Genomic DNA, 14,853 nt, shown 5'->3' on the forward strand with positions numbered 1-14,853 from the left:
TGATAGTTTCTAATTTGTTGATGGTGATTCTGACGGTAAGAATTCTAACTTAAATCCTATGGGGTAGGTCTTTAGTTGTTTGGGCGATCCACTTGCCTTTTTGTTTGGTCTTTTTTTTTCTTTCTATATTGCTTTAGATAGTTTATTTTGTTGTTTTTTAATTTATTTATTTGTACTCTTTGTAATCCTATAGACATCTCATGTGCTTTAGGATGATTTGTATTCCGTTGATTTTTTTTATTTTAAAAAACTCATTTATTATATGAGTTTAATTTTGAATTTAAGTTCAAACTCACTTTTATGAGTCAAGTCTTATAAATTAATTATCAAATTAAATTTCGGATTATTTTAAGTAGATTCAAATAATTATCAATCTTACGAACAACACACAATATTACTAACTCGTTTTTTTATATTTTGATTTCCTAATATTCCAGTTCTCTTTTCACTTTTACAGTGATGGTTAGTCACTGCTATTATGATTTCATTTCTTCTTTATACACGAATAATTATTAATTTTTTTATTTTTACAAATCAAAATGTTAGTTTTCACACTCAATACCATAAGTATACAGTACCTAAGAGTAAAATATCGTCAATTTTAAGTCTTTTTTTAAAATTTAATATTAAAAAAAAAGTTATAGTAAAATAATAAATTTATTAAATAAATATTTATTTAAATTTATTTCAAACAAGTGTTTTTACAAAATTATTTTTTAATAAAAATTATTTAAAAAAACTTAAACAAATGATAATATATCCTTGGAGTTTAGTTGTTAAGTCGCTCACCTATAATAATAAGCGACGAGTGCAAGTGCAATAGATTGGACTTGTTTTGGCATCTCTAATCATAGACTCATGTGTGAAGATTCATTAATACAAGTTTTTGAGCTGTAACACTAATTGTCATTAAGAAGGAATTCTACTATTAAGTAAAGTGACAGTATGATTAATTTTAAATCTAATGTAGATAGTTATATCCATGTGATTGCTTATAGATATGTACTATCTTTGACTACACAAATCAATTCCATATTTAAATCAGATAGATCCAAAAGCCTATGATTAATATTCATGCATCTGGGAATCCTCACATGCACATATTTTATATTCTGTGGCATTAAATATCATATTAGGTGTTGTCAAAGCCACAAAAATGCTATTTCAGTGTGACATTATTTTAATTATTATTTGAGGCATACTAATATTATAAGTTAAAATATTACATTATTTCCACTAAGTTGTAAATTATTTCTTGTCTTCTCCACTCAAACAACTTTAAAAAATAAAAAAAAATAATAAACTTCATACCTTCTTGATGGATGCATGTTTGACATTAAGGGCAATGTTTTGTTGGAAATAGGAAGGTTTTCAAGTTTCGAATCAGTGTGACCTCTTAAGTAAATTAGTTTTATTTTATATATCAATGATACGTACCTCAAATGAGTTTTTGATGAATATCGGTTGGAAGAGTTTTGATGAGAGTGACAATGAAAATTGCCTAAGTTTTTGCAAAGAGAATGATGAAAAGACGTTAGAGCATTGATAGGCAAATGAAAAGTTAGAAACTAAATAGTTCTATGAAGTATTTCATGCAAAAGATGTGACACATCGACGTGAAAGTATTAATTAAAAGTAGAAAATATAAAAAAAGCATAGTAGCATCATATTCTAAAAGTTTATTTAAAATCTATGTCATGTCGATTTTTGATGAAAATTGAAGAATCGAAAAATTTACTTAAAAATTAAAATGGACTTTTTAAAATACTTATTTGAAAATATTGATGCAAAATATATTAACTCTCAGTTGAACCAAATAACCGAGGCTAATATAGATAAAAAATAAAAAAAATTAACAAAAAAAAAAAAGGAAGTTGGAATGGCGTCAAAAGAAAAAAAAATAAACCATTAAAAAAATACTTAAAATGTAATGCCTCGAATTTGAAGCGAACATTCTTATATCTATATTCCCTTGATTTTTTTTAAAAAAACTGGGAGAAAAAATTGAATATTTTTTTTAAAAATAAAACATGACTTTCCCAGGACCTAAACCATCCGTTTTTTTTGTTCGAAGTGAAAATTTCTTCAAAAATAATATAATTTATAGTAGTGATCCCTCTCAAATACCAATCAATTCATTTATATACTCTCCGAATAGAATTTTTTTTATCCGCATACACTCCCCTTAAGATATTGTAGTATTTTGGTCAATGTGATCATAGTAAAAATCCTTCAAAATACTGTTGTAATATAAACTATAGTATTATATAAATAGTTTGCAACACTAAAATCTTAATTCATTCAAATAACTACAGCTTTAATTGACTTGTATTGTAGGATATATAGATAGACTATATCACAAGGGAACAGAAACTACATCTACACGTCAAGGCAACCGTACCTTGTCTCCATAGTCCTTTACTTAAATGCTTCACATCCTTCAAATCTTCAGCTGGCTCAAACTCATGTGACTCTCACATGTTATATAATTTTCAGTCAAATTCTCCCACGTGCAGTGCTTAATTGTTCATCTATATATCATGTGATCTTCAGTGCCAATTTCAATTATAAAATCATACTTCCTCAGAGTATGCTTTTCTCACGCTATTCTTTATCACCCCCCTACCTTCTTTTGCAAATTTCTAGATTTTTCAGTTGACTTTTTGATTTCATTGTGTGCAAATCTCATGTTCTCGAAACATATAATTCTAATAAAGTCGGTTTTAATTTTTTGGAGCCTCTGTTTAAGTTAATCATGATTTAGCTGAGATAAAACAATAAAAAAATTTATTTAATCATGGTTAAATTCTAACAAATTTATATGATGTTCTATTTAATTATAATTTAACCGTGACAAATGTAAAATTTTGTGCTATAGTCTGTCTTACACATTCTCAATTACTACACTAAATTCTAACGTTTAATATTTATATTCACTATTAATAAACGACAAAACTCTTTTTCAAAACAGTAACACACATTTTTAACGTAGGATTTAAACGCGTGACATAGTATTATTTTATGTATGCGTACACGCTTTCTTTTTCTGTGTGTTTTATTTTGAGAAAAAGATTATCACCATGATTTGAACTTTGACATCAAGACTTTGATGTCTCAACAACTATAATTGATATTGTATTTGTAACATATTTGACTGAAATTTGTATATATGTAAATAGAAAACATGCACAAAAGGAAATGGTATCAATTGTAAAAGTAGTAGAAATATACTACTAAAAGCATATGAATGTAGTGAGATTATTTTTCTTTTCCTACTCCATAACCTCTCAAAAAGACAAAAGAGAAGCAAAAGAAAAAAATGACCAAAAAAGGGTTCAAGTTATACATAAACTCTTCTAAGAAACTAAGCATAATTATCCCTACAGAAAACTCAAATAGACCTAAATAAAGTAAGGAATATTTTCACTAGAAATAGATCCATGACTCATTGTTGTTTTAGATGGAGTGTAAACCGACGAAGCCGAAGACGAAGAAAACGACGAAAGGATAATCGATTGAGAAGCCGATGCTTTTTGTGGAGGAGGAAGAGCTGGAGATGGAGGAGCTAAAGTTGGAAGAGCAATAGATTGAGGAAGATCTTGTTGTGAGTTTGCATTTGTAGGCATTGATACTTGAGAAGAGATAAAGTTACTAGCAGCTTCTCTATATTTGTAGTTTAGTATCTCAGTTCTAATTGCATGTAGTTCTGCTTGTAATGATTGAACTTGCTGTTGTAATGATGATATTGCACCCATGCAGCCATATACTGGATCTCTTAACCTCAAATTTGCTTCATAAACCATACTATTTGCTGCATCTGCTCTTTGTCCTTCAGGTACCTCCTAAAAAATAATATAGAATTCAAAATTAATAACAAATCAATAGTTATTACTTAGAAGATTTTTTTTAAACATAGGCGAAGTGATAACAAACACACAACACAACCATGAGTACTAGGGTTTCAGCCTTAATAATAACGTATAACCTAACAATATCGGTTATTGCTATTTGAGTTAGAATTTACATATTTCTTATGAGATTAAGAAGCATAATTTTTTTATAGTGTATCAACAAATCATGCGTGACAAATCGTTAAAAATATTGAGTTTATCATAACTACTTCTAATGTAATGTATATGTCTGATTGATCAAGTCATCCTCATAGAGGTAATGAGTTCTGGTTAAAGTTAAATAGTACTCAAAAACCCGAGTTTTAAACTTGACTGAAGGGACCGGTTAGCCAACCCTTCAGTCAAGGGACTCGAGGGTTAAAAAAAAGAAAAGAAACACATAAATCTTTGTGGTTTATTATTACTTATACTAGTTCTATATTGAGGAAAATAAAAGTGATTATTTTGGAGGTATGAGTTTAGGAAAATTTACCAATAGCAACTTTGAGACATTGCTAGCACCAAATACTTTATGAACAGCTGCAAATTTTTGAGGCTCATGAGGTGAAAAGTATGGAGAGAAAGGACATTCCTCAGCGCACCTTCTTCTCAAAAGCTTACATGCAGCACAAGGGGTTACTGTGTTTAAGGTTGTCCCAGAAGTTGGACCATAGAAATTCTTCCTTCCCATTTGAGAAGATGCTTCTCCTTCTGATAAGTTGATCTTTGCTATATCATCTAATCTTTCTTTGGCAATAACAAAAAACAATATGTTAAATTATATTCTTAACCAAATCCTTTGTCTCATAATCGTTTCTAAGAAACGATTATGAGACAAAGAACATAGTGAAAATCTTTTTCTATGCTAATGTTTACCTGTCTCTGGACATCCAAACATGCTTGTTGATTGTCTTGTTCTAAACTGTGGTTGGGATGAGAAAATTTTTTTGATTGAGATGAAGATGGAGAGACACAAAAACAAGGTATGAAAGCAGTGAAAAAAGTGCTTATGAGGTAAGGTAAGGTTATAATGAAAATTTGGTCAATGATCTATATAAGAAACAAAAGAAATTATAGTGATTTTAGAGGGAGAGAGAAAGTTCTGTTTGTCAATGAGATGCACACGTGTTAGTCTTTATGGAAAAAATGACAATTGACTTTAGAAAACAAACAAGAGACATCATTGTCAGATTATTTATTCACAAGTTTAGTTTTTCTGAGTATTATTTGAGAAAAAAAATGCTATGGGCTACAAAGTGGTATATGTCTTGTATTTGTCTTAAATTTTCAAGTTGAGGATTTATGAGGGACCACTTAGATTTTGCAATTCTTAACAATCATTTACTAACTTCTTCTCCCTTAATGCAAACAGTTTATGATAGAGGGGTAGATTAGAAATATTAAAGATGATTTTAGATACTAATGAGTTTTTTTGAACAGCCAAAGGCATAAGAAATGCCATTCCAATCCAATTTACTGGTAGCCATATTAAGTCTAACAAAATAAGACCTGTGTTGGAGCAAACAAGTCTCCTAATTGGAAAGAAAAAACAGACTAAAACAAAACCTGTGGAGATGAAAAAAACAGGCACCAATACATGTGTATAAACCAATTCATGATGTCAAACAGCCTAAACATCTTGGATTCTCCAACTATAAAGCAAAATACCAACTCCTCCTGATTTGATTAAGCGAACCGATATTGCCAACGAGCGAGACGAGCCGCCTGAAGAGAACTCTTAACAACTTTCAACTTGAGCTCAACACTGTTGGTGATTTTAGTATCATCAATGTATTTTGGTAATAATGTGATTTACTGTAGGCCGATGCAATTATGCGTTAAGCTTGAAACGAGTTAGGGTAGTGCAGAGTGCACGCTCGTAGAGCCAAACGTGCAATTGAATACGAATAATAGAAACGGGGTTCCAAGGGGCGGGGTGCGGGGCAGCGCCCTGCCGGGGTCCAAGGGGCAGCGCCCCTGGCTGGGGTCCCGCCAACCGACATAACCGTTTTACCGAACAGGTGCGTCGTTTCCCAACCAACATAACTGTTTTTACCGAACAGGTGTGTCATTTCGGTTTCTATTGTTGATCTCCTATATAAGGAGTCATTTGCCTCGGTTTCGAATACGAAAAACATACTTCCTCTACATTCTGATCTGTTCTCCATTGTCAGAAACAGATTGTTCTTCGAGAATTATCCCCGCAAATATTTCGTGAACCCAGACAAGAATAGGGTCGAAATACTTTGTTCGGAAAGTGAACGAACACGATTCTTGAAGATATCCAGGATTATCATACCTATATCTAACAAACACTTCTCGCAGAGCGCACTTGATTGATCACCACTTCTCCTGTAACAAAGTCTTCTTCAAATCCAATCAGCTATTGATAGAAAATCACGATAGACCGCGGACTAACACAGCAGAAAAACTCCCAGCTTTATAGAATAGAGCAACTGCATATTAGTGTAATGCTGCGGCAAACTCTTGGCCAATCCAATTCTTATTCTGCTACTAACTATTCTGACACAATTTTCCAGCGAGGTAACCAACCAAGACTGACTCCATTTCTCGCACCTAAACAACACCCGACCCAAAAGTGAAGACTCCTAACCAACAAACTCGGAAAATGATCCAAACGTCTGCTCAATATAAAAATGGTTTCCAGCAACACAACTGTCACCCAACACAACGCCAAAACTCATCAACAACCTAGTCATGAGAGTACTTTCGAAACTGCCACCTCCTATTATGTGCACCATCCTATGCAAACTTTCGGGTTCGAAATCAACTGATTTAATGTGTAACAAAAGCCTCCAACCTTTGACTTTAGCCATTTCCAAGAGATCTCCTGAATATCGAATATGCTGGGACTTCTACACCGTTCCGGGGTACCAAAAATCTTTTTGTTTCTCCTTTTCTAAATTGTCCAAAGACACGCGAACAAGTGGCACATGAGTTTATTTCATTGACCTCAATGTCACATGTCTCAAAGATCCATATCTTATCTCTAACATAGATCGCCTGATTGATAGATCTTCGGCTTACAAAATATTGAGTTTTATCGATGCATATTTTGGGTACAACGAGATTAAGATTGATCCCATATGCGTACCCAAGATGCCGTTCATGTCCAACCATGGTATTTACCATTACAACGTCATGCCGTTTGGACTCAATAATGTTGGTGCCACCTATTAGATGCTCATAGACATGATGTTCTCCAAGTAAATAGGGCACAACCCAGAGGTTTACATTTATGACATGATCGTTAAGACATCAGAAGGGGAGACTCGTGGAAAAGACTTAGAATATATCCTTGGATCGATAAAGGGTTACAACATGCGCTTGAATCCATCCAAGTGCTCATTTGTCGTATAAGTAGGACACTTCCTGGTTTCATGCTCACCAAAAGGGGCATAGAGGCAAACTCATACAAATTCCAACCCATCATAGACATGAGGATCCCCTCTAATTTGAAGGACGTTCAATACTTTATCGAGCGTTGATCCGCTCTGTCTTGTTTTCATTTTTTTTTGCATGTGACAAGGGTTTCCACTTCTTCTCCACGTTGAAGAACAAGTTGAGGTTTAAATGGACTAACGAATTCAAGCAGGCGTTCTCAAAGTTGAAGGTGTTCTTAGTGTCACCATCCGTTCTGACACGTCCAATAACGAGTTCACCGTTATATTTCAACTTGTCTTTTACTGACCATGCGTCAAGCTCGATAGTTGTCCAAAAAACAGATAAAATACAGCGACCTGTCTATTTTGTGAGCTAAGTGTTTAGAGGCGATAATGGTAACCATTAAGAAACTTAGGCCTTATATTCAAAGACATCGGATATTGGTAAAAACATAATATCATATCCCGTACGCCCACTGGCGGATCCATAATAGGATGTAGATGGGGCAAATAAGGTGTGTGTGTGTGTATGTATGTGTGTGTGTATATATATATATATATATATATATATATATATATATATATATATATATATATATATATATATATATATATATATATATATATATATATATATGTATTAACATTCTCTCTCTTGATGAATCAAATGGTTAATATTTATTTATTTCATCTCTCTTTCAAAAAGGCTCTCACTTGATATATATATATATATATATATATATATATATATATATATATATATATATATATATATATATATATATATATATATATATATATATATATATATATATATATATATATATATATATATATACAACATAAAAAATATTTTTTTCTATGTAATCAAAATACAAATATTTTTTTTATACATGTAACTCAACTAATTACTAACCTTTGTAAAGTAATTGGTGTAAAATTTACAAAAAAAAATTATTAAAACATATAACTCTCTTGATTGACAATATATTTTATACAAATTAAGTTTTAGGAAGGTAACATAATATTTATTCTTCTCTTTGATATTTTATTTACATACTTTTTTAATTCCAAAATTATAAAACACAATTATGAAAACGGTATTTTTTTTTTTTGGAAATAAGACACTTTTATTTACCAAAAAAATTGTTAATTACATGAAACGATCCGAAGATCCTGCCAATCAAAGTCAACAAGCAGACCAAAATAAAACCTCTCTTACATCATAAGTATCCCAATGTGTGTCCTAAGTTTGGGATTCATCTAAGTACTATACATCAAATTGTCAATGATTTTTTGTCATATAGTTGTTTTACTTACATTTGTTCCAAAAGTAGTGTCATTCCTATAGCGCCAACACTCACATAGAGTCTTAGAAAATGCTATCTTAAGTATCCTTGTTTTCCAGTCCTTTTTTTTTGTTTGATTCATAATCTACTCTAGCTCAATGTTCCAGCTCCCCGGATTATGGCTCACTTAAATCCAATCCAACACATGACACCAAATCTGTCTCAATTCCCTACAATTGAATAATAGGTGGTGTATGGTCTCCTGGTTCTGATAGAATGTACAACAATCATTATTCAACATACCGAATCGTTTCAACCTTTCTTTTGTCGCAAGCTTTCCATGGCAAACCATCTAGGTCAGAAATTTGGCTCTAGATCTAGCATTATTGTCAAACACAATCTTTCTCCAAGGGACAGTTGGTGAGTCCTCCATAATATGATTGTAAATATCTCTCACTTTCACCCTTCTTTTGCTCTGCAAGGACTGCCACAGATTCTTTTGGGTCACAACATCTCTTAGGTTAAGTATGACCTTCATGATCTATGAACCTGTAGTCTTGTAAAATGGTATTATTCCTCATGAGCAAACTTATACCCTTCTCCTTATTGGCACCAACACGTCCCTTAGCCTGCTCTTTGATATTACTCTATAAAGAAACTTTCAAATAACAGTTTAATATATTTTTGCACGAATGATCCTAACAATGATATTGATCAATTTTCTCATTTATTATAAGATCATAATAAATATATTTAAATATATAGTGTATTAAAAAGTCTAAAAATAATAAAATATTTAACACTTAACTAAAACTTTTGTCTAGTAAAAAATATAAAATATATAATCAAATGCAATTGTAAACAAACAAATGCTTACAATTTTTTTTTTTAAATAACAATAAATAATATAGAAGAATATGGTAAATTGAGTTTAAAAACAAGTAATAGATTGTGTCCCTTCTTTGTAATTAGTGGTGCGACTATTTATTTGTATTTGACCACGCACATTCATCATGGAACTCAAATCCTTTATAGTGTGTTTGGATGGAGCATTTTAACGAGGGAAAGTAATGTTTTGAGGGAATTTAAAATGATTTGACCAAAATCCATTGTTTGGATACAAAAATGAAGAATTGTTAAAATGATGGAAATTTATGGAGTATTTCATCTAAGTTAAATTTAATCATTTTGAAATGACACCAAAAATCAAAGAATTTGAAATTCCTCTCATGTTCCATAGAATGTATTTGTTATTATTATTTCTTCAAATTTTACAAATTGATCCTCATATTTTCCAAAATTATAAAATTGACCCCAAAAATTTTTAAAAAATTGCAAATTGGTCCTTGATAATTTTTAAATTTTACAATTTGGTCCTTCAAATTTTTAAAAATTGCAATTTGGTCCCTACTTTTCAATTTTTTAATTTGGTCCAAAAAATTTATATTTTATAAAAAATGACCCAAAAAATCTAACAATGAATTACCTTAATACTTCATCCAAACAAAATAATTTAAAATAAATAGATTTCAATTGAATCATTTGAATTGCTTTGAATTTTAAATTCCCTTAAAATTTCTAATTACCTCATCCAAACACACTCTTAAGCTTTGTCATCCAAGACATATCATTACCGAACTGAAAATTTAAATGCCACTTTATACATGTAAAATTCACTTGATTATGTACAATTTATTAAAATAAAATACACAATAAATATTTGTTAATTAATCTAAAAATAATGTGTGAAAGGTATATGTTTATATCCAACCAAATTTAGGATACTGTAGCATTCACTATTTTAATATCAAAAATTCAAATGAGAACAACTATAATCCACTTACTAAATATACTTAACTACAACATATCCAACCAAATTTAGGATACTATAGTATTCACAATTTTAATATCAAAAACGAAAATGAGAACAACTATAACCTACTTACTAAATATATTTAACTACAATTTCGTTTTCTTATTTTTATTCATTCATTAAACTTATATCATTATTAAAAATAATTAAGACTAAAAGAATTAGCATATATTTAAATTTAAAAATAAAATTTTAGACCAAATTTATTATCTTAGCCTTTTAAATTTTTTTTCTTAACATGACATGTTACATTTTTTAAGGATATTTTATAACTTTTACTCTTAATATTACATTAAATTAATTAATTTAATAATACTATATATTTTATTGTGAAAAAAAAAGTAATGCACTAACAGTGTAAAATAATTTTACACTGTCAACCAAACACGACTATGTATCTAATTATACCTCATTTTTATTTTAAAATTTTTTTAGTGACATGGTAAATTATTGATTTTTTATTGGTTCAATTACATCAAGATTATTTTGGATATGAATTTTATGATTACTCACATTTGCAGGGGAAAAAATAGTTGTGCGGATTTTTTTTGGTAATAGAGGCCATATATCTAATATCTTAATTCTTTTTTATTCTCTTCCGTGAAGATTAGAAGTGACTATGGAAAATATAGGTTATGATTTTATTCTCTTCCCTTCCGTGAAGATTAGAAGTGACTATGTAAAATATAGGTTGAGTTTGTCTCTTTATAGATTTAGATACTTTTACTGAGTTTTTGGTCTCAACCTTCTTTAATACATATTATTTTTTATTAAAAAAACAAATTTATGATACTATACATTCACTATTTTAATATCAAAAACTAAAATGAGAACAACTATAACCTACTTAATAAACATACTTAACTACAATTTTGCTTTCCTATTTTATCACATGGTTTTTGCGAAAGAGTAATGCTAACGAGTGTCTCAGAAGTACTGGTTAAGAGATTAAAAAGGTAAGTTGAACATTGTTTAATAAAATAAAAAATATGTTTTTATCCAAAATATATGTATTAAATGCATTGAAAATATAAATAATTAACTTTTTTTAAAAAAGATTAGGTGTATTCAATACATTGAATCTATAATATTTTCTTAATTTGGAATGCTTAACCCGTGCCCCTGGGGCACTCGTTAGCATGACCTTGAGAAATAAATCATTAAAGAAAGCATTGAAATATATTATGCATAAGACACGTATTTGCGGCTAAATTATAAAAAAAAAAATTTACAAAATTATTGGGGTATGTTTTAGAAATATTTGTCAATGATTATTACGAAAAAAGTACTGGTCAATTTTTTTTCCATTAATAAATATATTTAAGAAATCATGAAAAAGATTTTTTACAAATAAATAAATGAAAAAAAATTTTGATATGTAACACAATAAAAAAAAGTTACATATTATTCATATAAAAAAATTAAATAAATACTAAAGTTAATCTTACTATAAAAATAAAAAACAAATATTTATTTAAGAGATTCTCACATCACCATCAAAATTTAAACTTATAATGTTGAAACAATTTTTTACTAAGTGAATTTGCCATAACTTTCAATTTTTTATGTACTATAATTTCAATTATAATAATAAATTCTATATTATATTTATTTAATAAATTTAAATTATTTTTCATTCTATATTTTAAAAATAATTTTAAAAAAAATAGTATTTTATAATAAACACGTGCGAAGCACGGATAATTGGCTAGCAAGAAAGGAAACTAGAATGAATAGTACGCATGAAACTAAGTGAAGCGGTTAAGCTCGCCAAGTGAAAATGGGTATAAAAATCTTATCTGTTTCGTTAAAATGGCGGGCGGCGGACTTGCCCGCTTATTTTTTTAATTTTTTTTATTTGTTTAATAGATTAATAATTTCTTTTAGCTTTCAATTAAATTTTTCATTTATTTCTTTGACAATTTTTTATAAAACATCTTTTTAATAAATTTTACTTAAAAAATATTGCATATATTCACAAATAAATATATAAAGGAAACTATCAACAATTAAAATTACTATAATTAACTAAAAAAGGGTGGACTTAAGGTGGGACATGTTAAACGAATAGGCGCGGCGGGCTTTGGTGTGCGGCAGATTTTGACAGACGAACTTTAGTGGGCGGCACGTCTAAAATCATAACCCAATCCGTCAATTTTCTGCGGGTGCGCGGACCGACTCGACGGACCACGATCCGTTTTGTCACCCCTATTTGAAAGGATCAAATTTAATTTGCTTAGTTTATTCGACATTTTTCTGTGAAAAAAAAATCAATAAACCTTTTCTTTAATAATTAATAGTAATCCTATTTTTATTATGCTCTTGACAATTCAATTACACAATGAGCCGATTAAGAATATAATTGACACAAAGTTATTAATATATCCTTGAACTTTAAAATGAGTAATAAACAGTAAAACCAATTCTTATAAGATAAACAATGTAAAAATATGGTGCATTTTAATATTGATTTAATATAAAATTTAAAGAAGAACTCTTATTATTTTAAAAATAATTATAATATATTTTATAAGAATATTTATACAAAAAGCAAAAAGGTGTAATGTTTTTATCAATATTTATTAAATTACCTTTTTAAAGATCTATATTAAAGTAATATATCTTTTCTACAATCATATTTTTTGGCATTTGAAAAATCAATTATAGAAAGTTGATTTAAGTTTGATACTTAAAATTAAAAAATAAAAATATAAGTTTAATTTAATGAACATTTTATATAATCGTCCAATAAAAAATTACGAATATGATAAATCATTCAAATTATCTTAAAATATTAATATGATTTGACGAGATACACGTTCTTCATTCTTCATTGAAGAATAGTGTAAAAATATGTACGGATATATCTTCTATTCTTTAGACATATATTTATCTAAATTGTTGGATCTTGATCACAAGAATGAAGATATATACTATGTGAGCTATATTTAACAAAGTTTTAAATTTTTTGTATATGGTAAGAACTAATAAAAGTTTGACATATACAATCTTTCCAATTCTAGCTTGCTAGCAACACTCAATTAAAATATAAAACCATAAGAAAACTAACTTATAAAAATTACTTTAAATCTCCAAACAATACCTTCTTGAACATGGAAGAATAACGTCCTTGTGATCTTACATTACCAAAACAAACATCAGATCTAGAAACATCATATAAATCTTCATCTTCTTCCCCTTTCCTCGAGTGTATCATCGGAGAACACGGCACCGAATATGATGTTGGACGAGGCGAGGACAATGATAAAGACGACGATGAAGACGATGAAGAATAAGAAACAAAATTCGATGAAGTCGGGGACGGATCAAGATCACAACTTTTTTTTGAAGCACGTTTGGGGAAGAATGTTTGCAAGAAAAAGTTCTTTTTGGGCTTAGTTGGTTTCTTGCTAGCATTTTGGAAATAAGATGGTGGTGGAGTAAGAGGAGGAAGAGAATGAGCATTTGATCTATGTTTAGGTGTACCTGGTTGAGATTCCCACACAAAAGGGATAGAAGCAAATTTGTTTCCATGGTAATCTTCATTGGAAATATTATTGGATAATTGTCTTTGTAGTTGCTTATCTAAACACATCATGTTTTTGTTCTCTTGTCTTTGTTCAATTATGGGAGAAGGTTTATGGAGAAAGTTTGAAGGCTTTGTCATGTTTATAAAAATTGAGGGTTTGTGTGTATTTATGTTAGGTTGTATATTTATATATATAAGGTTTAGGTTGGAATTTATGAGAGACATGTTCAAAGGGTTTTGGTGAAATGAAAGAGTAGTTTAAGACTTTTTTAAACTCAAATGGGAATCTCTAAGATTAGATTGGAATTAATTGGTAGTGGGTGTGTTTTGTTATTTTTAAGTGGTTTCCACATTCTAGTGGAGTTTTGTGATTGTTAGATTAAGAAAAGGTGAAGTCAACTATCTAAATAATTAAATAGTTTTATTTTTTAATTTTTTATTCTTTCTCTTTTAATATATTTTTTTCACTTTTAATAGATAAATATATTTTTTTTAAATTTACAATACTAAGAAATTGGGAGTTATTGATTTTATCTATGTAAAATTAACAAATTTTAGTATTGTCCCTTGGGGCTAAAAAGGAAATTGTATGACATACATAGGATGATTAAATGACCTTCGTTAAACACACGAGGTTAATGAAAACGTCATATTGATAGAGATAAAAAATAATATCTTTAAGAGACGAAAATCCAATAAAGTACTTATTAGAATTAAAACCAAACTTTATTTGTTTTATATGGGTGAAAATCCTATTTATTTTATTTTTTTTATCACCCCGTTCTAGTTAGAATCTTTAACTTTCGATAGATGCTTCAAAATATTCACGCAGCCCATAAATTATTTTGGTTACAATCCTTTTATTTAT

At 29.2% G+C, this 14,853-nt stretch overlaps 2 protein-coding genes across 4 annotated transcripts; both read right to left on the reverse strand.

Annotated features, from left to right (window-relative positions):
* Positions 1 to 3,169: 3,169 nt before the first annotated feature.
* Positions 3,170 to 4,927, reverse strand: LOC131620819 (LOB domain-containing protein 13). Of its 2 annotated transcripts, none has more exons than XM_058891990.1 (3): positions 4,767 to 4,927; positions 4,384 to 4,637; positions 3,170 to 3,842 (listed from the first exon to the last, which is right to left on the reverse strand). In XM_058891990.1, the coding sequence occupies exons 1-3, from the start codon at positions 4,786 to 4,788 to the stop codon at positions 3,402 to 3,404; spliced, it is 717 nt and encodes a 238-aa protein (XP_058747973.1). In that variant the 5' UTR covers positions 4,789 to 4,927; the 3' UTR covers positions 3,170 to 3,401. The 2 variants fall into 2 exon arrangements, with proteins under 2 accessions (XP_058747973.1, XP_058747974.1); XM_058891991.1 differs by having other exon boundaries at positions 4,384 to 4,633; positions 4,767 to 4,924.
* Positions 4,928 to 8,784: 3,857 nt separating this feature from the next.
* On the reverse strand, positions 8,785 to 14,224 carry LOC131620817 (uncharacterized). 2 transcript variants are annotated; one of them, XM_058891988.1, is made up of 2 exons: positions 13,560 to 14,224; positions 8,785 to 9,230 (listed from the first exon to the last, which is right to left on the reverse strand). In XM_058891988.1, the coding sequence occupies exons 1-2, from the start codon at positions 14,208 to 14,210 to the stop codon at positions 9,105 to 9,107; spliced, it is 777 nt and encodes a 258-aa protein (XP_058747971.1). In that variant the 5' UTR covers positions 14,211 to 14,224; the 3' UTR covers positions 8,785 to 9,104. The 2 variants fall into 2 exon arrangements, with proteins under 2 accessions (XP_058747971.1, XP_058747972.1); XM_058891989.1 differs by lacking the exon at positions 8,785 to 9,230 and adding an exon at positions 11,977 to 12,664 and having other exon boundaries at positions 13,560 to 14,219.
* Positions 14,225 to 14,853: the final 629 nt, after the last annotated feature.

The sequence above is a fragment of the Vicia villosa genome, linkage group LG7 (genome assembly GCF_029867415.1).
Source record: "Vicia villosa cultivar HV-30 ecotype Madison, WI linkage group LG7, Vvil1.0, whole genome shotgun sequence".
NCBI classification, from domain to species: Eukaryota; Viridiplantae; Streptophyta; class Magnoliopsida; order Fabales; family Fabaceae; genus Vicia; species Vicia villosa.